Raw genomic sequence first — 26,389 nt, 5'->3', positions numbered from 1 at the left:
GTATCCTCTTCAATTTGCAATTGTAGCCGCGTTATTAAATCATAAATCCCAATTCCGATACTATGTCTCCATGATTAAAGAATCGGACTCATGGTCCCCAAGCCAGAAACTTTGGTCATTGCCTCAAGGCTCAAAACTTGTAGAGTGCTTGATAATAGAAATTTGTCAACTGGATGGTTGAGGTTGAGGAGGAAAAGCTCTCATGTAAAATGGGCAATAGTTATTATTTTAATGTTCCACGAAGCTCTTAAAAACGCATTTTTGACAGCTCTAGAGGATGTTCGAACTGTTTTCCATTTGATCTGAGTTTACTATCTACGTTGCGTTTAAGTTTGCGTATTGATTTAGGTCATTATATTTGACGTAAAACGCAATGCGTTCTTTCAAATTACAGGATTCTTTTACAACTTGCACAGCATGTGATTGCGAAGGACGTAAACTCGAGCGCAAAAGAGCATTCATGTGTGAGAAGCTCAACGCATTGATTTTGCGTTTAAGCTTACGTTTTGCGCCAATTATGAAGCAATTTTTTTACGCAATCTGCGATAGATGTAGATGGCTGAAAACGCAAACTTGAAAGCAACCTAGTGGGTAACAAAAAAATAAACAAAAAAATATACTTTCATTTTTATTTAACTAATATAAAAATTACATTATATACTGGTTGTTTTTGTTTATTTTATTTAAGACTTTTGAGTCGTTTGAATATAGATATATTTAATAATATTTTGATTCTAGGTAATGTCCGTATTCTCAATTTAATAAATATGTTTTATTTAATTAAGTTAGCTTTTTCTCATTTGGGTTACAAATAAAAATAATATACCTAAATACTGTGAAAGCAAACAAAACAAACACAAATCTTAAAGTATTGAACCGATTTTTATTTTATTTAAGACATTATTTTAATTTATGTTTTAATTTGGATAATTACCATAATACGATTATTCTTAATTTTTTGAATAATCACGAGATATTGTTTTCCTGATAGCAAGACTTTTCAAATTTGAGTACAACCGAATTTGCTTACAATGTATATTTACCAATGACCTCTTTTAGGAGATCGGTGATATTTATGTGAATTTTCCAGATACCTATATTGATTTTCTTTTTTTGAATTTTTGATTGATTTGAAGTCTTCACTAGAATCAATTCCTGGAATTGTACATATTTAATTTATATTTCGACGATATATTGTGTTCATTGGTAATCTTGTTAGGAACCGATTCGATTCGATGCGCGTCGCGTAAACACAGAGTTGGCTCGCTTTCTGGAAGACAATGCCCACTATCTGACATCTACACGAAATGTGTTGAATAATAAACGTACGGCGAACGCAAGGGTCGACGCAGACCGCACGACTCGCGGACCAGATGGCTTTTCTCACGAATAATGTGGTATTAAAAAAAAATATGAAAATGTCAAAATATTTTTTTTTGGGTTTAAAATCTCAACGCAAAAAATTCATGTGTTTTTTGCGTCAGCGATTACAGCTTTTGTCGTTATCAACTAAACTTTTTAATTTTACTTTACCAAAATAGTATCTAAAAAAACATACATTAATAGTTCATACGTTTCCATGTCTGATTGATTTAGTATAATGATAGCAACGTTATGGTAAATGTGTTTTGTAGTAAGTTGTTGTCGCATCGATCACGACTCCGTCAGGGTTGTCGAGTAAGTGAGTAAGTCAGGATTGCCATGCTGCCGCGACGTGCGCTCGGCGTCGCGCGGGTCCGTTCCTAACAAGATTGCGCGCGCGTCCCACGGCCGTTCGTAATGTTGTACTCATGACTACGCAGTGGCACTCGTTGAGTCGCGAGGAGCAGGCAAAGTACTATGAGAAAGCCAGGCAGGAGAGACAGCTCCATATGCAGCTGTACCCCGGGTGGAGCGCGAGGGACAACTACGGTTACGGTTCCAAAAAGAAAAAGCGGAAAAAGGACCGCGGTCCCGCTGAGCTGGGAGGTATTGGACCCTAGGCCGAGGCCCGTCTCCGGGGGATGGACTGTCACGTCGACGCTTGTGTTCACGCTTCACCCTGTCTCGTCCCGTCCCCTCGCACTCCACTAACGGTCCCGCCCGCTTGCGCGCTGGCGCTCCTAACACGACTAACGGCTTGATCCCGACCGCACCCGGCCCTCCCTGTACCGTGTATGTGATGTGTGCGTGTGTGCGTTACCAGCGGCGGCCGGCGGTGCCCGTGCTAGAACAGCGGCCACGCGTCGCCGGCGGTCGGAAACATTGGTTTGATCTGTGTCTAGACAGGCGCGACGAGGCGGAATAGGTTCTGTGAGGAACACCAATTGGCCATTCTCATTCGATTGGGGCGTAGGCTCATGTCAAAATTCAGTCTGGGGTAAACAACGCTCGCCGCGGGCTGTTTTTCTAGCACCCACGCTAGGGCTCGGTCGCGAACCGCCGTCGAAGTGCATTTCTCTTTTGTTTCCATAGTGGCATGCGCTCGGCCGCGAGGAGCAAGCCAAGTATTACGAGTTGGCGCGGCGCGAGCGCCAGCTGCACATGCAGCTGTATCCCGATTGGTCGTCTAGGGCTAATACGCAAAGGGGCAAGAAGAGGAAGCGAAAACAGGAGACAACCGATGGAGGTACTGCCTTGCAACGACCGCTGCCGCCTCCCCTCCCGCCTCGCGCATCCCGCGACCGCGCTCGCGAGCGGCGGCGCGCGTCTCGCTCGCGCGACACGCGACGGCGAGACGCGCGTCGCCGCGACCGCCCCGCACCGACCGTAGAACTGTTGCCGAATGTCTGGTTGAAGGGGTACAGGTTGTAGACGTATATCAGCATTTTTATTGTAATATTTATCGCATTTATTTATTTTTCTTTTGTAATGACAACGCTATACGACACCATACCCGACTGAGTGGCACTCCTTCGAAGGTTGTCCCGGTTTTTGACTCCGTCTAGCGCCTCTAGGAGATGGGGAGCGTGCATGCGCCAGTGGCGGACGCCAGTTTGCTTTGCAGGGACTGTATACGGCGTAGAGGCTGGGACAGCCTTCCCGATACGATCCATGTATGCGAAGGAGTAATGAGCGACATCAGTGCATGCTCGGACACGTCCTGCCATTCACTGCGCAGTAGCGGGGCGAAGCCCCGGCAGCCGATGATACTTAGTAACAAAGCCGAAGCTTATATGTTTATAATGATACTGGCCAAATGAACTTAATAAACATTTATTTTGATTCCGGAGAACCTATTCTGCTTGAATTTGCTTATGAGCGACTTGTTTATTTGTGGTTGTTTATAATATTTTTTTTTTATATAATTTCGTATAGCAATACCGTAGTTAGAGGTTTATTTTACGAAGTTTATGCGTAGAACGCTATTTTGTAAAACCAATGTTTTTTTCCGTTGTGTCATTATCATTTTGTCCCGTTCCGATTGCATGTGACTAACATGTTACACGGTGTTGGATGCATGCTGCTTATGTAGTTTTAGTTTTAGCGATTATTTATAGAACAAGCCTGCTACAGCCACAACTCCCACATTTTATAATAGCTGAAAATTTGTCAGCTCCTACAAAAAGCCTCAATAGCTCAACGGTAAAAGGGTCGGACTCATCATCAAGAGGTGGAGGTTCGATCCCCGTCTGTTGGACTATTGTCGTACCCACTTAACACAGCCTTTTCCACAAATTGGAGGGGAACGGAAATATTAATCATATTAAAATAATGAATGAATGAATGAATGAATGAAATGAATGAATGAATGAAATATACTTTATTGTACACCAAAAATAATAATAACAGGCAAGAAATTAACTTAAAAACTAATGTACAATTGGCGGCCTTATCGCTAATGAGCGATCTCTTCCAGACAACCAATCGAAAAAAGAGAAAATAAAATACAAGGAATAATGCATAATGACGGGTGTACACATAAAAAGAGATGTAGAAGATATATTACACTTAGATAATAATATATAAAATCAAAATCAATATATTTATATATATATATAAGATATGGTAAATATTCTTAAAAAAATTAAAAAAAAAAACTCGAGTTACAGTAGGCAATTATGAAGTTTGGACCCTAGTGGCTTTGGGTCATAATAGGTTACAATGGTCCAGACTTTCAACTTTTTAAATAAAGCGCAATTATTTTATAATAGAACGAACTTTTAGGGTTTCTAGCTAAGAGTTGCCGCGAAACCAAGTGTCTGGTCACTAGCGAATGATTTCTAATGATCGTTCAGAGTCTGGAATCTTGAAACCTGCTAACATCCAAAACTACCACAGTTCAAACTCCTTAATTGTCTTTCATACTTACCTATCTAAGGTGGGAGCTTGAGCTGATCAACTTTAGCTTTTATCATGTGAGGATGGTCTAGCCATCACAGGCTTATAGTCCATTAAGATGCTTCCAATATCATTTCAGTAAGTTTATTTTTGCCGACGGCGTCATTTGCCCCTTGATTTAATTTTGTTAATAGCTTTGAAACTTGACGCCTGTAAATAATATTAAATTGCAGCTGCTAATTTGCATTATGAATTATTTAATTTGCGTAAATTTACTATCCTTATAAAGATTTTTTTAGGGAATTTATAAAACAATTTGTGTATTCAAACTCACTAAGGGCGCATAATAAGGAAATTTTTAATGGTTTTCAGGGAATAATTTGAAGAAATGTCGAGCGAGGTATGGTCTCGATCAACAGAACCAATGGTGCAAACCTTGCAGGTGGGTTATCTATCTTTGTATTTTTGTTTTTTTTATCTTTTCGCTTTTAGAATAATCGACCTTATCAAATATACAAGAGCACGTAATGCTCACGGAGATTATTTTTATAAAAGTTTTTTTAGACTCATATTGTTTCTATGTGGAAAGACTTGGCTTATCTTTACGTCTTTATTTTACGCCAAGGAGAGCCTGGTCGTAACATATGTTTTATTTTTCATTTATTACTCTTTAATATCGACAAACATTTAGTAGTACATGTTGTGTTTATGTTTCTGAATTAATTTTATATAGAGTATCAATAAAAAATATATAAAACCCTGTTACGTGATCGCTGTGCTCTTATTTTCTAGAACCAGTAGAATAAGGGCACAATTTAAAAAAAAAACACGCCCGTTCAGAAAATGTGTCTTTTCACAAAGAAATAAAGTTTGATGTAGATTCACACGGAATAGATTTTTTTGAAAGTAGACAATGTGTGAGATACGTAGTGACAATAGGCATTAGACTAGTACCCGAGGATTGAGAGAGGGCAATCATTTGTCGAAAAAAAAAGCTTTCAAAAAAATCTTGACACATTTTCTGAATGACGCTTTTATTTGGATTATGCGGACATAGTGTTAATTTGTGATATTACTGAAGGTTACAGTTACTCATTGAAATGTTTTTTCCACTCATGATTGCCGCTTCTCACGGATCGATCCTGGATTTCGCTGGCACTATTGGTGACGGTCTGTTTTTGCGTCCCTTTTACTTTCAATTTGGCTGCATTGTACCCATACCAAACGCTACTTGACTTTCGGTTTTATCACTTCGTTATTTTCTTTATTTTTCCTGCCTTTTACTTTTTAATCACTTCGTTATTTTTTTTATTTCTATCCTTTTATCTTTCCTCTTAATTATTTGCTTTACTTTTTAATTATTTTTTTCTATTTTTCTTTTCCTTTAACTCATTATTGTTTAACGTACTTTTGTTATTATCTTGTCCTTACAATTTTAAAAATCCGTCTCTTTTGTAACAACTTCGTCATTTTTATGATCATTACATTTTCATTCATCGTGTTTTTCATATCCATTATTAATTTAATTTTCCATTGGATATCTTTTACCTTAAATTTTCTATATCTCGTTTGTTTTAAAAAAATGTTATCCCCTCTACAATTAATACATTCTCTATTCTTTATGTTGCCTTTTCTTGAATTTCTTGAACCATATTTTTAATTTTCCTTTTGCCTAATTTATTTACATTACATTTCGTCTGCTCTGTATTTTACTTCATAATTATCTCTCTTGCTTTTCATCATCATCATCAATCATCTATACCTTTTTATTTTCGTATATCTAATTTAAAACTATCTTTCCCTTTACTCAATTCATCCTTGTGATTTCCTTGATTAACCGCTATCAGCCCCGAGTCTAGTAGCGTAATGGTGTCAGGGGGGTTGGGGCTCCTCAGGCCAGAGCCGGCGACTCCACTGCCGGCCGCTAGCCTCGTGGGGAGCCCCCCCCAAGAGCCGACTTACGTGAACCTCTAGTGCCGGCCCATCGCCGCCGGACATCACACGGTCAGTTGGTAGACGAGACTTGGCATAATCACACGATCATTCGGATTTTATAATCATCGTGATTACGTGGTTGATTATCAATTGAGATTAATTTGTGCGTTATATGATTGCATCATATTGTGATGTGATTTTGATTATGATTAGATTTTTATTTGTCGTGTAGTTTTTTTAATCTGACGCGTAAACGCATTTACGCACACTACGATTGTATAGTTTCTAATTCATTGATTATAACTGACGCTAGCGTTAAATCAAACGCACAAAGTGTTGATGTGTGTATGCGTCAGATTGAAAGAATTAATCTTTAACTGATGACTTGCGTATTTTGTGTTGTGAGCTTTTGCAGCATGGAGTTCACATATTTTTGTATAAATTCCATTAAACCTGTTATTTGTAGCAGATGACTATGAAATAATAAGTTAACTATGATGAAAGTTATAAAATAGCACAAGACTTAAGTTAAATTACCAAGACAATTAAACGATTAAGCGTCTAGTAAATTTTTCTATATATTATTTTAATAAATTTGATCCCACTTCTGATTTTAAAATATATAGTTTACATTTCTGATGTTCTTGTAAATTTAAATCAAGTTTTGTGCTTACTGTTTGAACCGTCTGTTAATTTCATTATATTCTTTGTAAATTATTACTTATGCCAAAGTCTCATTAGCACAGTTCGTTAGATATTTCTCGAACTAGGTATGTCTTATTGTCTGCTGTAACACTGAATGCCGTGCGCCTGGATTTTTTTTTAGTTTCGTGTAGATTTTTTTTTTGTGTTTTGGTCTTATTCGTAAAATTTTATTTCGTGAAGCATGACTCGATGTTGTCGGACCTTTCGTCTAAGTGTGACTCATATTTATATAATCTATAACATTTTTCAAGCATGTTATTTTTGAGTTAACATTTTTTTGTTAGTCAAAGACTGTTCGTGTTTGTTTTAGGTTTTCATTATAGTTTTAATTTTGATTTATATTTTAATGTATTAAGAAATATACCGCATTGCGTGATTTTGTCGTAGTTTGAAACAAGCGTTATTCTTATTATGTTGTCAACATTTTTTTGTCGTATTTTAATCCTTTTTTATTTTAATGTTATTATAGTTGTAGATTTATTTTTTTATTTTGATAAACGTATTCATTTCCACTGTTGATATTCTATTTGACATACAGTTTGATTGTACACAATTTTCACCAAAACTTCAGTTCTGTTGAAAATTAGCAATTTCATAAGAACCTCAAGAATGAAATCACCAGTCAATTCTAACCGAACTCCCACAAAATTGTATTTAATAGTTCCAATCGATTTGAAAATTATGTTTAAAATTTCCAGGCGGAAGAAAAAATGCGTGCGCTACATGGAAGCCCTGGCAGCGGCCACGGGGACCGTCCCGCTGCCGATGGCGACCCCGCAGTCCCCCTGTTCTGAGGAGGACGTCAAACTGGAGGAGCTCTCGGACGCGTCGAGCGACGAGGCCGACACCCCCCTCAACTCGGCCTCGAGTCCGGGAGGGCTCAGCGCGCTCTCCTCCCTGGCCTCCCCCGCGTCGGACCCCCCTCCGCCCCCTAGGAACCCGGTGGGCACGAACCCCAGGGACGCAAATAATCCGCTATCGGTTGGCCAGTTAACCTCCCAGTCGTGGCCGCGCGCAGCCCAGGCGCGACCCGGACATGAAGTGATATCGGTGTCATAGTGACGGTGGAACACGTCCGTAGCCTTCGAAAGCGCGGACGCGACTGCACGCCAGCCGGCCTTGAAATTCAAATTCAGAACTCTCTCGTTATACTCTGTGACGATTTCAACTTTTTCGGACATTGTAACGCACGGAACGGACTTTGAAAACAAAGTTGGAATTGTAATAGAGTTTAATTCGAGTACGATCAACCGTTTACTGGGTTACGTAGTTTGTGTTTGTTACTCAATAAGACAATTATAGAACAATAGGGAGTGAATGAACATTTTCTTCAGTAAACGGTGGCACAGTGACATCTGTTGTGAAACTTCGGAATCGATTAGCAACGCCATCTATCGCGCTGGCTCTGAATCAGGTCGTGTTTTGTAGTTGTGATAAAACAAGGTACCATTGAACGCCGTTTTGAACTGGTCTCAGCTACAGATGTATTTCGGGTGCTAATTAGACACGGGTTTTCGTGTGATTTTTTCGGAATACCCACATTTTTTAGCTTCGATTTTAAATTTCTGCTTTTTAATGAAAATATTGTTCTACGATTGAATGCAATATTTATAAACAGCGTGTAAGCGATTTCTATTCTGTTGTTTTCAAATGGCCTAATGCATTTATTCGTAATAAACAAAATGTGTGGTATTACGTAAAAATCACACTGTTCTGTGAGAATTATATCTATATTGACGTTATATATAAGATCCATCAACTTTATAATAAGTCCCGATATTAAGTCATCGTTTGATCTCAAAATTGTGAGCCCACATCGAGTCATTTCTGTGCATTTTAATATTTCACGCTTTCTCTGTGTACCCTCAAACAGCTATAATTTCCAAGACTAGTCACAACTTCTTGTGCCATTTTATCCATACACGCCGAGTCATTCATAATTTCCGTTATTTTTGAACGTAAGTTGCTTTAATTAATATTATTATTGTGTCCTTAGAGCCTCTTCATACTGTAAGAGCGTTTACGATCAACTATTTGTCAAATAACTTGATCGTCTGCGGCTTTGTTTGAAGCGTTTGTCAATGCTTAATGAAAGAGTCAAGTTTGACAAGCAAGTTTGTCAAACATGTTTGATCATTAATTGTGTTGCAATGCAAAAACAAGTACTAAGTATAGCGATTTGAAAATTGCTAAATTTATCTGTGACAGTCATTCTTTCTAGCTTTCGACGTTTGCCATGAAGAGGCACTTAGTGATTTTTTTTTGAATAGGACTTAAATCCTATAATAGAGAATTTTTAATTTTTTCTTTCTTAATTTTGAGGAATTATAATTTTGGTTAAATTTGTAGAAGATGTAAGAAAACATTTTTTTATGTATACGAAAATTTTCGTTTTTTTATTTTTCTTGAAGAATTATTCGTTTTGGTTGAACTTATGGAAGATATAAGATTTTTTTTTGTTTTATCTTTATTACAGTTTTGACAATGCACGGACAAAGTATACATAGCTCATAGCCAAGCGATTCTCGCTTTTACTGCTCTCTTAATACGGACTTTTTGATATCCTAATCTATTTAAACTTCTTGACGGCCAGATAAAAGGTTCCATGTAGAGTTAGTGTTTAATTTTAGTTTTGCCCGACCGCACCAGAGGGAGGGTAATGTTTTAAAAAATGAATCCCTTCGGCACGAACATGTATATAAATAATGTTTTAAGGAGTTATTGCGAAGGGAGAGCTGTTTTTCCGTTGTGCGGAACTTAGACTGTCGTAGTATAGATTAGGCACATTGTATGAGTGGAGCTAATATACGATGATGTACCGACGGCGCTTTTGTGCATATATATCTATATAAATACAGTGTAAACTCAATGTGTCACTCGATTTAACGTCAAACTCGCTATATCGTCAAAACGTGACTTTGATTGGTTTAGCCTGTTCTCCATACAATGATACACTCTATAACGTTACACCCACTCTCTATAACGACAATGAAGTAATAAAAAGTACCTTTTAAGTTACCAAAATTAGTTAAAAAAAGTTATAGAGTTTACACTATATATATTTTTTTTAATTTTGTGTAAGCATGCCTTTTCTAATTTTGGACGGTGTTTGTCCAACGATTACTATTTAAAATCACAATCAAAATTCTTTTGTTTGATGTAGGCTTAGTTTATAATCAGTTTTGAAACTTCAAATTTGTCTATTTGTTCAAAAGACAGGTTCTGCTCAGAAGAGCCAGCTAAAAACTCAACAGTTGCTCTTTTAAAATTACAATTCTTTACAATATTTATTATCAATACATTAAAAACCAAGCTTTTTATTACAACTTATTGGGAGACATTTTTATTTTTGAAATTTGGGAGTTCATAACACCTTTAGAAGGCAAATCATTCGAGCATAAGGGATTCATTCCGAATGAATTTACTTAATTAACCATTTAAGGAAATGATTTTTTTTGAAAAGTTCTCATCTTGTCTTTAATTACTCTGATTAGTGTTAATTTAAGCCCACATTTTGGTAATAAATATTTCAGTTATTGAGCTGGTTGGAAGTGGGTTATTAATATAGAAAATTTAAATACGATTCAGTTGGATATACACCAACCGAATGCGGAAGTAATACGATTTTGTTATATATACTATATCTACATTTCAAAAAGTAGTTTGAGATTGAAATTTTGTAGTTTCAGTAATAAGTATTGTATGCAAATTAATTTTCCGTGAAGCGTTGTCGGTACAGCATCACCCTGTATATTACGTGTAAGTACACAGTGTAAATGTATAAAGTCTAGGCTAATCTAACTGTGTCATATTAGACCTAAGTGTATTATTCTACTTACATATACATATATACATTATTAATATGGAAAAGATGTTAAATAAAGATTAGTTGAATAACGACTCAAAAAGTAAATACGTTATATGAAAAAAAAATTCGATGTCATATAAATACATATCCGGTATTAAGTTATTGTTTAAAAATAAAATAATAAATTTTTACCAATAACTACTCCCCCTCCCCCCCAGGGTATATAAAAACTCGTTTGTAAATAAATTTGTAATTCGCGAAATGTTTAGTATAACATTTTTTTTTTTTGGTGAAAAAAAAATGATTGCATTTATTAATTATTATTATTATTGATATATTAGTACCCTCGGAATGTTCTTGGATGGTTCGTTTTGTCCAACAGTTCTTTTTGTTATTTTATTGTTATTATTAAGAATTTTAACGTTGTTAAATGCAATATCAACCATGACTTATATATTAAAAAAACAATTGTGCTATGTGAGTGAAACTACTATACATAAACAATAAAATTAAATAAAATCGGCTTATTTTATCACAAAAAAGAATAATCATTTTACAAATATTTGACAGAAAAATGAATACATCGCATCGGATTGATTTTGCATGAATATGTGCAATACTGAAACACTATGGGTACTGTAGTTTTTTTTTTTTAATTAAATAAATATTAATTAGATTTTCCGTAAAATTCGTTTTAAGGATATTTTGAATTTAAAATTTAATAAAAATATACGGAATATGATATTTTGTGTTCGAAAACAAAAGAAATGTTTTTTTTTTTTATTTTATCTAAATTCGGTTATCTTGATATATATTATATATATTTTTGAAAATGCATTCGCATAAATTTCGAAATGTACTAAAACCATCTTAGAACTTAAAAGAAACTGTTTGCCAGGGATATTAAAGTACAGTGAATTTTTGCTATTTATATAAACTGTGCCAAATTTTAATGTAACTTTGGTGTACTTTCAATGCCTAATACCTCTGAAGGTCTTTTATGTTGATAGATTTTATAGGTTGTTTTTATTGTTAAGATGGTAAAGACAAGTGGCTCCTGCGCTGAGCTAGGTTATTTTTTTTTGTAGGAGAAAAATTGTCAAATTAGAAAACTCAATTATTAGGTCTGGACCCATGTCTTTGTGTTCAGTTGAACGAATATTATTTTAATAAACAGCATAAAATTGTATTTCATATATTTCATTGTACCCAAACTCCTCTTTTTGTTTGGGCCCTCTAGGGCCCTAAGTACATGCCATATTACTGCCTGATAAACATCGATCTCCTATAAAAAGTAGATGCACAATCAGCGACCAAAAGCGTCCCAACTCAATGAGTGCCAAACACAACTTCTTGGCACTCAATTCAAGAAGTCGTAATTGCAAACTCAACCTTAAAAGTCAATTCTTAGGGTTGAAATTGTTGGGATTTTATTGAATATTTGACTATATTTAAAGGCCTTATATTAATTTCTTTACCAATAATTCTGACTGTCATAGCAAAATTGGCCAGTTTTTAAGTGAAATTTTCTACATGATTGTGCGTCCTTTTATTATAAGAGGTCAATCCTGATAAGCGATATTAATTAATTACTGGTACCACTGTCAATCGTCATAGAGTGCCAACTATCCTAAAAGTACCAAAAAGAAGATTTATATGACAAGTGGCTGTGATTGTGCGATCACCTAGCATGGTTATTTGAATGAAATGTTATTGCAACGTAATGTCTTCATCGAAATAACTATCTTGAATAGTCGGAAAAACGAAAAATCATTTCCATTTGATATAATGGCTCATATTTTTAATTAACACTGATATCTATTGCTATACTTAAAATAAATCTGTAGAGAGGTAAATTCTGTACATTAAATATATTTCTTAAAATAACTATCAGGGGGTGATTAGTGATCGATACTGGTGCCAAAAATGCAATCAGTAAAATTTTTGTCTGTCTGTATGTTCGTTATAGAAATAAAAACTACTCGACGGATTTTACCGAAACTTGGTACAAATATTCTTCATACTCCTGGGCAGGTATACTTTTCATCAAGCTACGATCAATAGAAGCAGAGCCGTGAAGGGAAATGTTGGGAAAACGGGAGAAGTTACTCCATTTTTACAGCGATACTACTGTAAGGGCTGGATTTAAGAAGTCTTTAAGTGCGGACGAAGTCGCGGGCGTCCGTTGTACGTAATAAACCCTGCTTTCAAAACACTTTCAATTCCCAACGCTCCGACAGCATCTAACTACATTACCGATAGTTGACTTGGATTTTTAACCGACTTCCAAAAAGGAGGAGGTTCTACGTTCGGCTGTATGTATGTTTTTTTTTATGTATGACCAGCGATAATTCCGTCATTTATGGACCGATTTTAAAAATTCTTTTTTTGTTTTGAAGGGTTTGATTCCAGGGTGGTCCTATTTTTTTCATGCCATGATCTGATGAATCATCCATCAATAAAGCCGTTTCTGAAAGAACCACAGAAATTTTGTAATTTAAACTGCTTGAATTAAAACGTCACTGGCTTGGCGCCCCCTTCAAACTGATCAGAAGGTGGCACATAGGTAAGATGTTATTTTTTGCTTTTTAGTTTAGGTTAATTTTTGAGTTGGAAATCGGTTGAATTTTTTTTATTAAAATTTTTTTGAATAAATGCGACGAATGTGGGGTAAATTAAGTTTTGTTGCACCAAAAGATGAATTATTTCGGGTTTTGTGAAAATGAAACAAAGAGTCGAGATTAAATTGTATATTTTGTGACAATGCGGGAATAGACACAGACGTAGAAAAATTATAAAAAACCACATCAATATGTGATGCCGATTACAAAACTATGTAACACTAGTCCATAATGGTACCGTTCTACAAGATTTAAGATCTTTGGTCATGTTAATTTAATGCCGGATACACACTTTGACGGTCACGATTCGAGTCTTGGTTCATTGTCTTGTATTGGTATAGGTTTTGACTATTGAAAGTCTGTAAGCTTTGGGTAGGTACAGACAACCATTTAACAGTTGACAGACAGTGCGTAAATCTGAACCGAATCCGAGCCGAACGTGTCGAACAAACCGAAGTAAAGGAAGCCTCGCACACCAGAAGAATCGAGCGCGTCGAAGAAATCGTTTCTTTTGCCTTTACGCCTCATTGTCCACAGATCCGCATTGTACGTATCGGACGCATCGCATCATGTTCAAAACAGCCAATCAAAATAAGTGGAATTGAATTCATATCCGGTGTAAGCTGTCAATGTCATGTAATATTGTCAAATGTCATTATGACAGAGGTTAAAAAGAAACATTTAATCATAGACAAAGAAGCTTGAAACAAAACTCATTCACTCAATTCGTTAAATTGCTTTAAAAACGCCTTAACTAACGCGAAAGATCACTGACAATCTGTCAGGGTGTAAGTTACGAGTTTTTCATTTATTTTTCACTAGCATTGCTACCAATTACAGTTACCTACAAAGTTTTTCGTAAATAGGCCAAAACACACACTTGCAAGGCTCGTCTCGTGACGTCACAAAGTGTAAATCTATTCTAAAAATACATTTTAAAATGTCATATTTTTGTGGTTATTTGAACATCAAATATTAGTTTAAAATTTACCATAATGCAAAAATTAAATTTAAACGTAAATTAAGATGTCAGCAGAAGCCGAAATTAATTGTTTATATGCCAATAGTAATGTTTAATATTTCCGATTTAAGTATTGCACATTCAAAATAAAATGGCCTAAGTCAAAAATTGTCCTTTTTGGAAAACGGGTCGATGTATTGTTTAGTTTAAAGTAATTAAATATCTACTATAGACTAAAAAAACACTGATCCAAAAAATCAGGCCCGGAACATTCACATTATATGACATTGATATACTAATTTGAAGAATGCACATTATTTTTGTTTTAGGTAACTTTTATTCTATAGATGCGATAGATATTTATTTAAAATGTGAAGATTTAAATATAACACAACATAACATTGCAGCTTAAATATAGTTAAACATAATATTTTTAATCTACGTAATCAAACGTTTCATTAGAGAAAACTAAATAATTAATAATTAATCTTTATCAGCCATAATCATATCGATAAGTACAGTATTTGTACACAAAAAATATATAATAAGATAAATTAAATAGTAAAATCATTTTTAATTAATTAAAAATACAGTCGTTCAATGTCAAGAAGACAATGTAGCATCGCTTTAAGAAGCGATTCATAACGAATTCATATTTGTAAAAAATACAAAATATTCTTTTAAATTATAAATGTTACACGATCTACGAGATAATATAAAATTCATGATACAGTAATAAAATGTGATGTAAAAATTGTAATACTCTGTGATGAAAAGTATATTAAAATGATTTTTCAACAAATAAAGATAAAAAAACTGATAAAATTAAAAAAAAATATACCCAAGCTTGTAAATCAATTTCGTAGAATTTCAGGCTGAAACAACGACATTTGTTTTGCGTCGAAAAAAACAAGTAAGTTTCGGGAAAATCACTGTGATACACGATTTCTTTCTAAATATTATTTGACATTGATTAAAGAAGACCTTCATAAAAAATATAGACAAAGACTTTTCAATGAAAAATTAGGTTCTTATGGTGTCATTTTATATGGATTTTTTATTACTATTTATGGTATGGCATACTTAATAGGATAACAACAAATTAACAGTTCTTGTAGACGTATCCTTTCACGTCAGTTCTATGGATTCCTCAATTAATATTGGAAGAAAAGTAAAAATGTCGCTTCGTCCTTTGAGACTATGTTATTCTAGAAAAAGATTTTCGATATTTCTAGAATACAGTGACTACACAAGTTGTAACACTTGTTTTCACATATCCTATAATTTATTAAATTTTTGACACCTATGGGAACATATTAAATATTTTAAACGTAATTTAACAGTTTTTAGTATAGGTTTTTCGGGTGCAGTCCTTAAACTATAATGTGAAATTTTATAAAGAATGTGTTTATAATAGAAATAGTTGAATGCGATAATAGACAATAAAGTTCAAGTTAATTTTGTCACTATGACTAATATTGTAAAAAAGTTTTTTTATTTGCTCTCTTTCAATGAGAGCTAGATGCCTAATCGATACGAATATTAGTACAAAAAATACATTTAACCACTGTTAAATCCATTTAGTATATGACAAACAAATCGTTACTTGGATCACAATTACACTTAATTGACAGTTGTAAAGTGCATTACTTTAAAACTTGTCAAATCAGGCAAGTAAACAGGATACGGTCAATTTCCTTGATTTTTTAAATTCAAAATAAATCGAATTTATACTCAAAATCTGTCAATTTTGTCTATATTTGTGTATCAGCTATGTATACCAAGTTGATTTAAAACTTTATAAAATTACACATTCTACAATATTATTTTGTAATTCTATACTGTTGGTATAATTGGAGTTGAAAATACGCGTGGAATGTGTTGAATGATGTCAATTTTGACGTTGTGTCAAATAATAATCTGTCAAAATTATTTTACGCGTTTAAAAGACATACTGAAATATCTCCAGTTACAAAAGTGTTATTAGATGAATTATAATTAAATTAAACTTTCAATTACACTAATTTGACTAAGGAATAAAAAAGATGTTATTATAATTTTAAACAGCTTATTGCTGATATAGAAATCCAAAGATAAACAGTTGAAAGAAAGTGAAAGAAGAGTGAATGTTTCAATTTCTGTATTTTTTGTTTTATTTTTTTTTATTTTTCACACGGTTAGTTTATTTTAGAGTTGTAAGTAAATTTTCATTTATTTTTGATCACAATTTTCACATAAAATAAATTAAGACTAATAAACAAAATAATAAAAACTAAAATTAGTTTCTGTAATAAGATAATAATTATTAAATGTCATTTTAAAATATTTTCACTTATTTAAACGTCGCACTGTAGAAACTTTTTTCAAATAAATACTGATATTATTAATTTTTTATATAAAAAAGTAACAATGCAATGAATTTTTTTCGATCAACTGTATATCTTGGGATTAGTATATCAGCATAATTTAGTTAAAAAAAAAATCTTATCTATACGAACTCTGTGAAGCAGTCTATAGATTAGATAACTGAATAAATAATTAATTAAATACATTAAACATAGTAAATACATGCACTAATAGCTAAGCGTTCTAACATAATATAAAACTAACATAATTTTTCACAGTGTTAAAGCACTCTATGGATTTTTAGTAAATGGTAAACATAAATAATTAAAAAAAAATAAAAAATGCTAAAAATGCAACTTTTTTTAGATTAGATTTATTTTTGGAGGTGAAAACCAATATTTTAAACGAAGATAATTAAAAAAATAAATCAAAAATGCTAAAAATGCAACTTTTTTAGATTAGATTTATTTTTGGGGTGAAAACCAATATTTTAAACGAAGATAATTAAAAAAATAAATCAAAAATGCTAAAAATGCAACTTTTTTAGATTAGATTTATTTTTGGGGTGAAAACCACTATTTTTTTATTACTTTTTTTTAGTAGTTTTAGATTATGACTTTTCGTGAAAAATTATGTTAGCAAATGTCAAATAACATTAATTAAATCCTAACATTGGTTCCTGAACGCCTCTAAGCTCACACACAAATGCGTTTAATTTGTGAAAAAATATTCATAGTTTTCGTAATATTTTTACTTAGCCACGTTTTATTTCGTTACCTTTTGAATCTTTTCAAAATTAAACTACTACTACTACTACTAAGCTAAGTTGTGGTTGTTACTTTTTCTCAAAATACGTATCGGATATTATGAGTAAAATTCAGTAAAAATTGCGCTGTACTATTTCAAATTACTGACCCATAGATGGCGTAAACCATAACCGGTAAAACAGATTAAAGAATTATAGGCAGATAGAGCACACAGAACATGGCAGTGATGTCGTCATTCCAAATAAACAATCAAAATCAAATACGTTCACGAGTCAGTACGACACGAAGCGGCGCATCAGTAATTTTCAATGTTATTCATGAAAAATGGCGTCTTATGTTTTTAAAAAAAATAAAAACTGTTCACGATAATTAATAAAAATACGATGGAGTATTTTTTATACGTAGAATATTGATGATATTAATTTACGTAATATGTTGTTAGTGAGATAGAAATTATGAAAAAAATTGTATATGGCAGATAACAACATTGTGGATATCAAGGAAACGCGTGAAGTTTGTTTCTTATAAGTTTCACTGGCTCCACTGCGTGGCCTGTAAAGACTCATTCTGTACCATTCTCTATTCTGTGACGTAAACAATTCGAAAATTATAATTAAAAATATTGGTTCTGTGGAAGTTTGACATAATAAGTATAGAAATATTTATTCAATCCACGATTTAAATCTTTGATTATAATATTGATATTAAATCGTTGAATGGGATAAATTATTATTATTACCATTACGATAATTCAATAGGGAACACATACAACATTGAATGACATTTTTCCACAAATAAGCATATCCAGCAGCTGCAAGCTATCCGGTCCGGTCACGGTCCGGTCACGACCCGGTGCCGTTTACCACAAGCCCGACGACTTCCCGCCTGGTGGGTTTCGTACGCGCACAGATGTTTTCGTGTCCAGGCCTTCTACTTCCTCTGTAAAAATGAAAATTTGGTTTAATTTGGATTTAAAATTATAAACCAGAGTATATAACCAAACATAAGCGAATTAATCGACGCCACAGAAATCTTAATAATAATACACCATACTGAAAAGTATCACGGCTTTTCAGTATGGTGTATTATTGTTAAGATTGATACCCAGTGGATATGACCTCTGCCTCCGATTCCGGAGGGTGTGGGTTCGAATCCGGTCCGGGGCATGCACCTCCAGCTTTTCAGTTGTGTGCATATTAAGAAATTAAATATCACGTGTTTCAAACGGTGAAGGAAAACATCGTGAGGAAACCTGCATACCAGAGAATTTTTTTAATTCTCTTCGTGTGTGAAGTCTGCCAATCCGCATTGGGCCAGCGTGGTGGACTATTGGCCTAACCCCTCTCATTCTGAAAGGAGACTCGAGCTCAGCAGTGAGCCGAATATGGGTTGATAACGATACTGAAAAACTTAGAACAAGATAGGCTTGCTTACAAGACGGATCCAATCAAGATGACATTCATGTACCTTCGGAGAGTATCTGAACCACTTCCCATCTCACAGCGCCTCTCCCAACGCGCGCTGTGAGCAGCCGCTCGCGCTGCGGCGTTGCAAGAACAAGCTCATGACTAAGGGCATCGTATGGTTTCGAAACTAGTCGGGTATACTCCGACGTTGTACCTATCCCACAGCCCCTCTCCCAACGCGCGCTGCGAGCGGCCGCGCGCGTTGCAAGAACCAGCTCATGACTAAGAGCATCGTATGGTTTCGAAACTAGTCGGGTATACTCCGACGTTGTATCAGTTTTGGCCGTGTTTCATAATAAATTAGCTGATGATCACTCACTGCTGATGGAGAAGGTGGAGTTCTGCAGGTTCCTCTGACCGGGCTCGCGCATCTTGCGGCCGGTCGGGGTACTGCAGCCCGACACCGACAGCCCGTCCAGTTGTTTGTTGACCAGGTGTAGCTCTGAAACACCACCAAAAATTTTTTTTTTACTATACCGTCGTGTTCCGTGTGCTCTATTTGCGTATTATTCTTTAATCTGTGTCTCCTTCTAATATGTTGTAAGATTGTAGGTTTTTTTTTATTCTTTACAAGTTAGGCCTTGACTAAAATCTCACTGGTAAGTGATGATGCAATCTAAAATGGAAACGGGCTAAATTGTTAAGAGGCACAGATTAAAGAATAATACGCAAATAACGCGATGACTATAGTACGTTTTTTTATCTGAAGTGACTTTTTGAAAGCCTCCGTGGCGCAGTGGTATGCGCGGTGAAATTACAAGACGGAGGTCTTGAGTTCGATCCCCGGCGTGACCGATTGAGGTTATCTTAATTGTAAGTTATGATGCAATCTAAAATGTAAGTGGGCTAACTTGGTAGGAAAAGGCACAGATTAAAGAATAATACGAAAATAGTGCGCACGGAACACGACGGTGTCGTAGCCGCTCCAAATACAAAATTCATAAACGAATACATTCACAAGTCAGAACGACACCAAGCGTCGCTCGCATCAGTAATTTTTAAATATCATTCAAGAACAATGGCGTCTTATGTGTTTAAATATTTTAAAAACTGATCACAATAACTAAAGAAATAAAATGGAGTATTTTTTATTGGTAATTATTGATTATTATTATATTAATTTACGTAATGGTTGTGAGTGTTAAAGGAGATGGTCCAAAATTGTATGGAGCCCAAGATCAGTCATTGTACCCTGGCGAAAATAAAAGAAGATATTTTTTTTAACTATTTTTGATTATACAAATCTATGAATTTACTATAATTCTTTCGAAATAATATTCATTATCTCCCAAGAAGTGCAACATCAATACGGGTAATAATGGCGGATAGATGACGTTTTAAATGCAGTAATCGATTTGACGTTTGCTGTCAATTGTCATGTCATAGTTGCTCTATGGGCGCCATCTTGCTAAAACTCAAAAACTTGGGTTTTTATTTTATTTATTTCTTTTTATTTAGTTAGATTTATTAACTTAAATAAATTTTAATAAATACCTTTAATTTTTTTTTAATTTTTAATAATACGCACTTTTGATACGTCAGTTGACTGTTTGTTTGTAAAGATTCTACCACCGGTTCGGAAGGCAGGTTCTGCTGAGGCAAGAAACTGGCAAGAAACTCAACAGTTGCTCTTTTAAAAAAAAACAATATTATAATTTACAATTGATGACAACATTAGAATTTCCCCTTTAAGATACAAATTATTAAAAAAGTTTGTATATGCGATTCTCAAGGAGACGCGTGACGTTTTTTTTTTTAATGTGTTCCAGTTCGTTGCTTGTAAAGACTCACTCTGGTTACTGTGTGGTCGTTGTTTATATAGTCATTAACACTTCAGTACAACTTCGATTATGTCAGTTGTCACTTACCAGTAGGTGTGTTTCCATTGGTGACTCTAGCGGGAGAGTTTTGTGGAGACTCGGAAGCGTAGCGAGGACTGCCTTGCGGAGAGAGGGGCGGCTTGCCGTCGTACAGGTAGGGGCAGTTGGCGGGGGTTGGGAGGAACTTTCCCAGACCTGCCAATACGTTATTTTAAACAATATAATACTGGCCTCAGACCAATTATTGTATAGGACCTGCCTTGCTAGACGTTACTTTTCTGTTAAAGTATATGATCAACGATCTAATGCGATTATAAAAACTGTCTCTATATAATCGATGTTAAATAGTTGTAATCGTGTTCGTCGGTTAAAGAGCTCCGTAAAAATACCTTTTTGTGTAATTGAATTGTGTAAAAAACGGACAAAAACTTCTAGTTTATTATAAGATATATACCAAATCTACGCTAGTTTTTCTCAGAAAATGACAGACAATTTTGTTCGTGACTATGAGTGCGATACAGGTCCTTCTATAATTGGTCTGAGAATACTGGCATAACAAATGTATACCCTGATCTGTTATTTAATTGGTATCCTAATATTATAAACTAGCGGACTCCCGCGTGGAATTCAGTTTTTTACTATATTAAAGTATAGTAGTCTATGTGTTAATCCAGGCTATAATATTATATCTTAATACCAAATTTCAGCTAATTCGGTTCAGTAGTTGAGGCGTGAAAGAGTAACAAACATTCATATCATCAAAATCATCAGTTTTCGCAAATCTCGGGAAACCATGGATTTTTTCGGGATAAAAAGCCTATGTGTTAATCCAGAGTTAAATCTATTTCCATTCCAAATTTCAGCTAAATCGCTTAAGTTGTAGCGGCGTTATAGAGTAACAAACATCCAAACATCCATACAAACTTTCGCGTTTATATTATTAAGTAGGATTGGTGGGTGAAGTGAAGTAGTGCAAAAAATGAAATAAATTAAACTGCCAATGGCATGCTAATCAGTTGTCAATTTCTTTCTCTATTAAAGGCGGAATTATATTTGTCTGACGTGTCGTGTCGTGACGTACATTTTGTGTGCGACACATCAGAAGCCATCACGACATGTCACAACACATAAGTGTAAACGTTGCCATACAAAATGTATGATACCGATTCTGTTCTGACTGACACGACACGTCAGACAAATATAATTCCGCCATTATGTGTATACAACATTAATTTTAACAATTAAAATTATTTAATTTACACCTTTTGTACAATTTTAGGTATATTACCTTCAGCAACTCTCAATTCGCCGTCATCGAGACAGACTCGTCCGTTCACTATCACGTACTGAGGGCTGCCAACGACTCGCGTCCCCTGGGAAAAACAAAAAATACAACATATTAAAGGAGATGGTCCAAAATTGTATGGAACCCAGGACCAGTCATTGTACCCTAGCGGAAATAAAAGAAAATATATTTTTTTAACTAGTTTTGATTATACAAATCTACGAATTTACTTTAATTCTTCCGAAATAATATTAATTATCTCCCAAGAAACGCAACACTATAAAGAGTAATAATGGCGGATAGATGACGTTTTAAATGCAGTAATCGATTTGACGTTTACTGTCAATTGTCATGTCATAGTTGCTCTATGGGCGCCATCTTGATATAACTCAAAATCTTGGGTTTTTATTTTATTTATTTCTTTTTATTTAGTTAAATGTATTCACTTTATTAAATTTTAATAAAATCCTTTAATTTTTTAAATTTTGTAATAATACGGGGTACAAATCAAAGTCCAATTTGACTGGATTATACAAGTATCTATACAAATATTATAAAACTGAAGAGTTTGTTTGTGTGTTTGATTGAACGCGCTAATCTCAGGAACTACTGGTCCGATTTGAAAAATTCTTTAAGTGTTAGTTGCTACTAATTTTTTTTTTATCGATGAAGGCTATATATTATCCCCGTATTCCTATCCTATGGGAACGGGAACCATCAGCTAGTATAAATATAATGTGACTCGAGAATTTTTTAAACTTAACCCCTAAGGCCTAACTATTAACTAAAGTGGTGAAACTTGAAAGTATACAATATACATTGATTTCCCTTCCACGCGGACGGATGCTGATTGCTTATCTGACTGCTAGTTCATCCCTTAATGATAAACTTATTTAGTTTGGTGAGTTCTGTGGGCCGATCCCGGCGGCACTGCAATGCCGGGCCGACCCGTGACGGGAGTGGAGCGAGCCCCGAACATCCCGTCGGTTTACAAAAATCAGTTTAATATACTGGTCCCGCATTGCGGGAACTTTCAGATATTAAGCTGAAAAGAACAGATACTACACTTTGATCTTAGCCAAAAGGCCGAGAAGCGATACCGAACACTGATAATTCTGGGTACTTCAATCGTATGGCAGGAATCTTCTAAGCGCGTTATAAAATTGTAGGTATAAACACACAGTGACATCTATCGGAGGTGTTATGAACTTCGTAGTAATACAAAATTTCGATCACATAACTATACAAGTCAATACATTATTATAGAATCTACATTAGATGGCGTTATTGTGTCGTTTGATATTTTGGATTTTTTAGTATTTTTAATCAGGCTACTAGTACAACAGTTCGTTTCGTGTCGGATGGTGCGGGTGACAGTTGGTTTCACGCTGAAAGTTTGTGGGTACAATCAATTTAAAACACATTTAAATTAAATTTTTCCCGTTAGTTACGGTTTCTATGCATTTTTAATACCCACCATCTTCTCTGCCGAACTTATTGCTAATTTTGCTACTTTGAATAAAAACGAGAAAAAAATACATATTTTTTTCTCGTTTAAATGTATTTAATTATAAAAGATGATGAAAGAAGATATATTAGATGATACATCAGTTATGATAGAATGTATATAGGCTCAATTCTATTCAATTCATTCAATCATTCTATTAAAAAAAAAAAAAAATCATTCTATTAGGCCCCCAACTAACTTTGATACAGGGCCCCTTCAAGCTACGCCACTGGCTCAGCATCGTAGCTGTAATATCTCACCTCGAATATGTTGAAGTCGGTGGCGTGGTGGTGCGCGGCGGCGGAGATGGTGCGCTCGAGCTGCGGGTCCCACACCACCACGTCGGCGTCGCTGCCCACCGCCACGCAGCCCTTGGCCGGCCACAGGTTGAACACGCGCGCCGCTGTCGCACTGGTCACCGCGACGAAACGGCACGGGTCCATCATTCCTTGAACAAAAGAAACGAGTTAAACAAGAAGTGAAACTTCAAAAGCTGAAACACAAAGAACGATTGCTTTATTGGCTATTAACTGTGGAAAGAGTCAGGGCCCCGTCCATACGGCGAACGGAGCAGTCGCTCCAGACGCCAAATCCTAGAGGGCGCAGAAATGATAATCCTACTCAACCGTAGACGGTACTGCGCCTGATTTTCAATTGGCCACCCCAGAGTATGGTCGAGATCTTCGCGTTCCATTCTTACTTTACACTCATAATTTGGTAGGTATCTACATATTATTAGGAACAAACAGGAGAGACGCCATAATTGGATCTCGCTCCGTTTTAAAGTTTACTTCGGGCCGGCGCTGGAAAGAGTTAAGCGGTTAAAGCGAGCTGATGTGCTCGACTCTGTGCAGACTTTAAGACAATGGTCTTCTTGTCTGGTAAAGCCAAATTTATTTCACCAAGTCTGCATATAGTCTGTCGGCTGATTGCAGATACATAAGACAAAAAAAAAAAACTTCTACACACATAATTATGTTGACGTGAATGAGTCATTAGTTCGCTCGGCTAGTGTCGTCACGAGCCGAGATAGTACGAAGTGTGAGTTAGGTGGAGAGTATTGGGAGGCCGAGAGCTGGCGATATAGGCGACTAACTCATTCTTGTCGCGGCGTTCGATCCATCCACACCTTTGGTTGGAAAATCCTTCATAGATTTTGGGATAGGCGGGTAGAATTACTTGAGTGAAGAAGGGGAGTGTTAACTAGTTTTAAAAGACGTCTTTAACCCTACATACAACGGTCACAAGTCCGGGACTTCACTCTGCGACTCTGAGGATTGTTAACATTCTTAGTGGGAATTGTTAGACCTGATAGGTTCATTTAATGAACGTATTTTACTCCACTTCTGATGTCAACCCGTTTTTTCCGACACGCGCTTGACTTATTGGAATAAGCTGGTGAATATGTTACGAGAAGTGTAAAATGCGTGCTGCCACCTACAGGCATAGTGAAACAGTATTTATTATGTTAAGCTATCAGTAGATGGCGTTCTTAAAGAACTTTGAAACAATCCCTTTTCAAGAACTTGTTGCAGTTATGCCTGAAACTCATAGAAAGCGCTTTGTTTTTTTTATTGAAAGAAATATAATTACAGACATGGTGGTATAAAGCACACTCGTTTTTTTTCTTTTTCGTACCTACTTTGCTACTCGGCAATCAAGAAAAGCTTTCGATTGACTGTTGGGTTAAAGTAATCCTTGACACAGCGCGTATTGTAAGGAAGTCACTCTAGAGCAGTGAACGTTGGTTGCTGGAGAACTTAAAAGTCCTCAACGGGAAGGCTTGGATTTCGGATTTTTATATATTTTTTAAAAAATTAAAACAAAGTTTAAATAAATAAATGTGAGAAAAATAAATGTCATACCAGTATTGACCGCCTTCTGCCACAGGATAGCCATGCGGTCTTCGACGCCGTTAACTCCGTTGGGTATCTTCGTAAAGTCATCTTTCCCCTTCTCTTTGTCTTTCTCAGTAAACGTGCAGTTGTCGCTGCCAATCAACTGCAAATCGTCCCTGGAACAATCAACAAAGTTCGCGAGTCAAAACCTAGCTAGCATAATAAGAAATCTCGTGGCCCAGGATTATCATTCGCACGAATATGTGAGCTGTTACATCCCTAAATTCTATATTAGTAACGAAGACCTGCGACACATATAAATGACCAGGTCAGCAACTCTGTCTCTAACATTCAGTCGTTCTGGTCATTAGCCAAATTGCTGTCCAGCGACGGACCTGGTTTATGCCCTCCGGTCTGGTCCAGTAATAAGACTAAACCCCTGACAACATTAGTTGCCTATAGACCCTTTGCAGGTCCTCGCGAGTCGTGAAACGTGAAATAGAGAGGGTATTGTCGTAGCGAGAATTGTAGATATATATAAATTAATAAAAACTTTGTTTCAGTTAATAAAGTGTTTTTTTTTATAAACATTGAGAGCCCGAGACTAACAGGGCGTCCGCTATTATTTTTAACACGCTTATATTAGCTTCACTTGTAACTATGTATGTAAGAAAATCTTGGAATCTTAATTTGACCCACTTCCCGGTCTTCGATTAGGATGAAATTTTGCACACGCTCTGAGTTCTGATGACAATACATGACTGGCTATGAAACGTCATTACAAATCCAATAAGGCGGCCTCCCCAATCACTTGTTACTATGTATGTAAGAAAATCTTGGAACCTTAATTTGACCCACTTCCCGGTCTTCGATTAGGATGAAATTTTTCACATGCTCTGAGTTCTGAAGACAATACATTACTGGCTAAGAAACGTCATCACAAATCCAATATGGCGGCCTCCCCAATCACTTGTTACTATGTATGTAAGAAAATCTTGGAATCTTAATTTGACCTACTTCCCGGTCTTCGATTAGGATGAAATTTTTCACATGCTCTGAGTTCTGAAGAC

The 26,389-nt window shown here is 35.4% G+C and overlaps 2 protein-coding genes and 1 non-coding gene across 7 annotated transcripts in view; 1 reads left to right on the top strand and 2 right to left on the bottom strand.

Moving 5' to 3' along the window:
* LOC112058326 (protein pangolin, isoforms A/H/I/S) overlaps positions 1–11,897 on the top strand; it is a 226,321-nt gene extending 214,424 nt beyond the window's left edge. For 2 of the 4 annotated variants that reach the window (XM_024099072.2, XM_024099075.2), the window contains exons 10-12: positions 2,455–2,608; positions 4,633–4,702; positions 7,599–11,897. In XM_024099072.2, the coding sequence (XP_023954840.1) occupies positions 2,455–2,608; positions 4,633–4,702; positions 7,599–7,959 (585 nt within the window). In that variant the 3' untranslated portion in view covers positions 7,960–11,897. Of the gene's footprint in view, positions 1–1,802; positions 1,969–2,454; positions 2,609–4,632; positions 4,703–7,598 lie in introns of all 4 variants that reach the window. The other 2 variants (XM_024099069.2, XM_024099070.2) reach the window with 1 other exon arrangement.
* A 1,546-nt stretch (positions 11,898–13,443) lies between these two features.
* LOC112058325 (dihydropyrimidinase) overlaps positions 13,444–26,389 on the bottom strand; it is a 78,313-nt gene continuing 65,367 nt past the window's right edge. For both annotated transcript variants that reach the window (XM_024099067.2, XM_024099068.2), the window contains exons 9-14: positions 25,347–25,495; positions 23,742–23,929; positions 21,978–22,062; positions 20,738–20,884; positions 19,189–19,311; positions 13,444–18,342 (exon numbers count right to left, since the gene is read on the bottom strand). In XM_024099067.2, the coding sequence (XP_023954835.2) occupies positions 18,263–18,342; positions 19,189–19,311; positions 20,738–20,884; positions 21,978–22,062; positions 23,742–23,929; positions 25,347–25,495 (772 nt within the window). In that variant the 3' untranslated portion in view covers positions 13,444–18,262. The remainder of the gene's footprint in view (positions 18,343–19,188; positions 19,312–20,737; positions 20,885–21,977; positions 22,063–23,741; positions 23,930–25,346; positions 25,496–26,389) is intronic.
* Positions 22,880–23,072, bottom strand: LOC112058342 (U2 spliceosomal RNA). The gene has a single exon (XR_002887766.2). It is a non-coding gene; the product is annotated as a U2 spliceosomal RNA (small nuclear RNA).

The sequence above is a fragment of the Bicyclus anynana genome, chromosome 25, assembly GCF_947172395.1.
Source record: "Bicyclus anynana chromosome 25, ilBicAnyn1.1, whole genome shotgun sequence".
NCBI lineage: Eukaryota > Metazoa > Arthropoda > Insecta > Lepidoptera > Nymphalidae > Bicyclus > Bicyclus anynana.
Note: the sequence above shows the minus strand (reverse complement) of the source record. Positions and strands in the feature narration are given on the sequence as shown.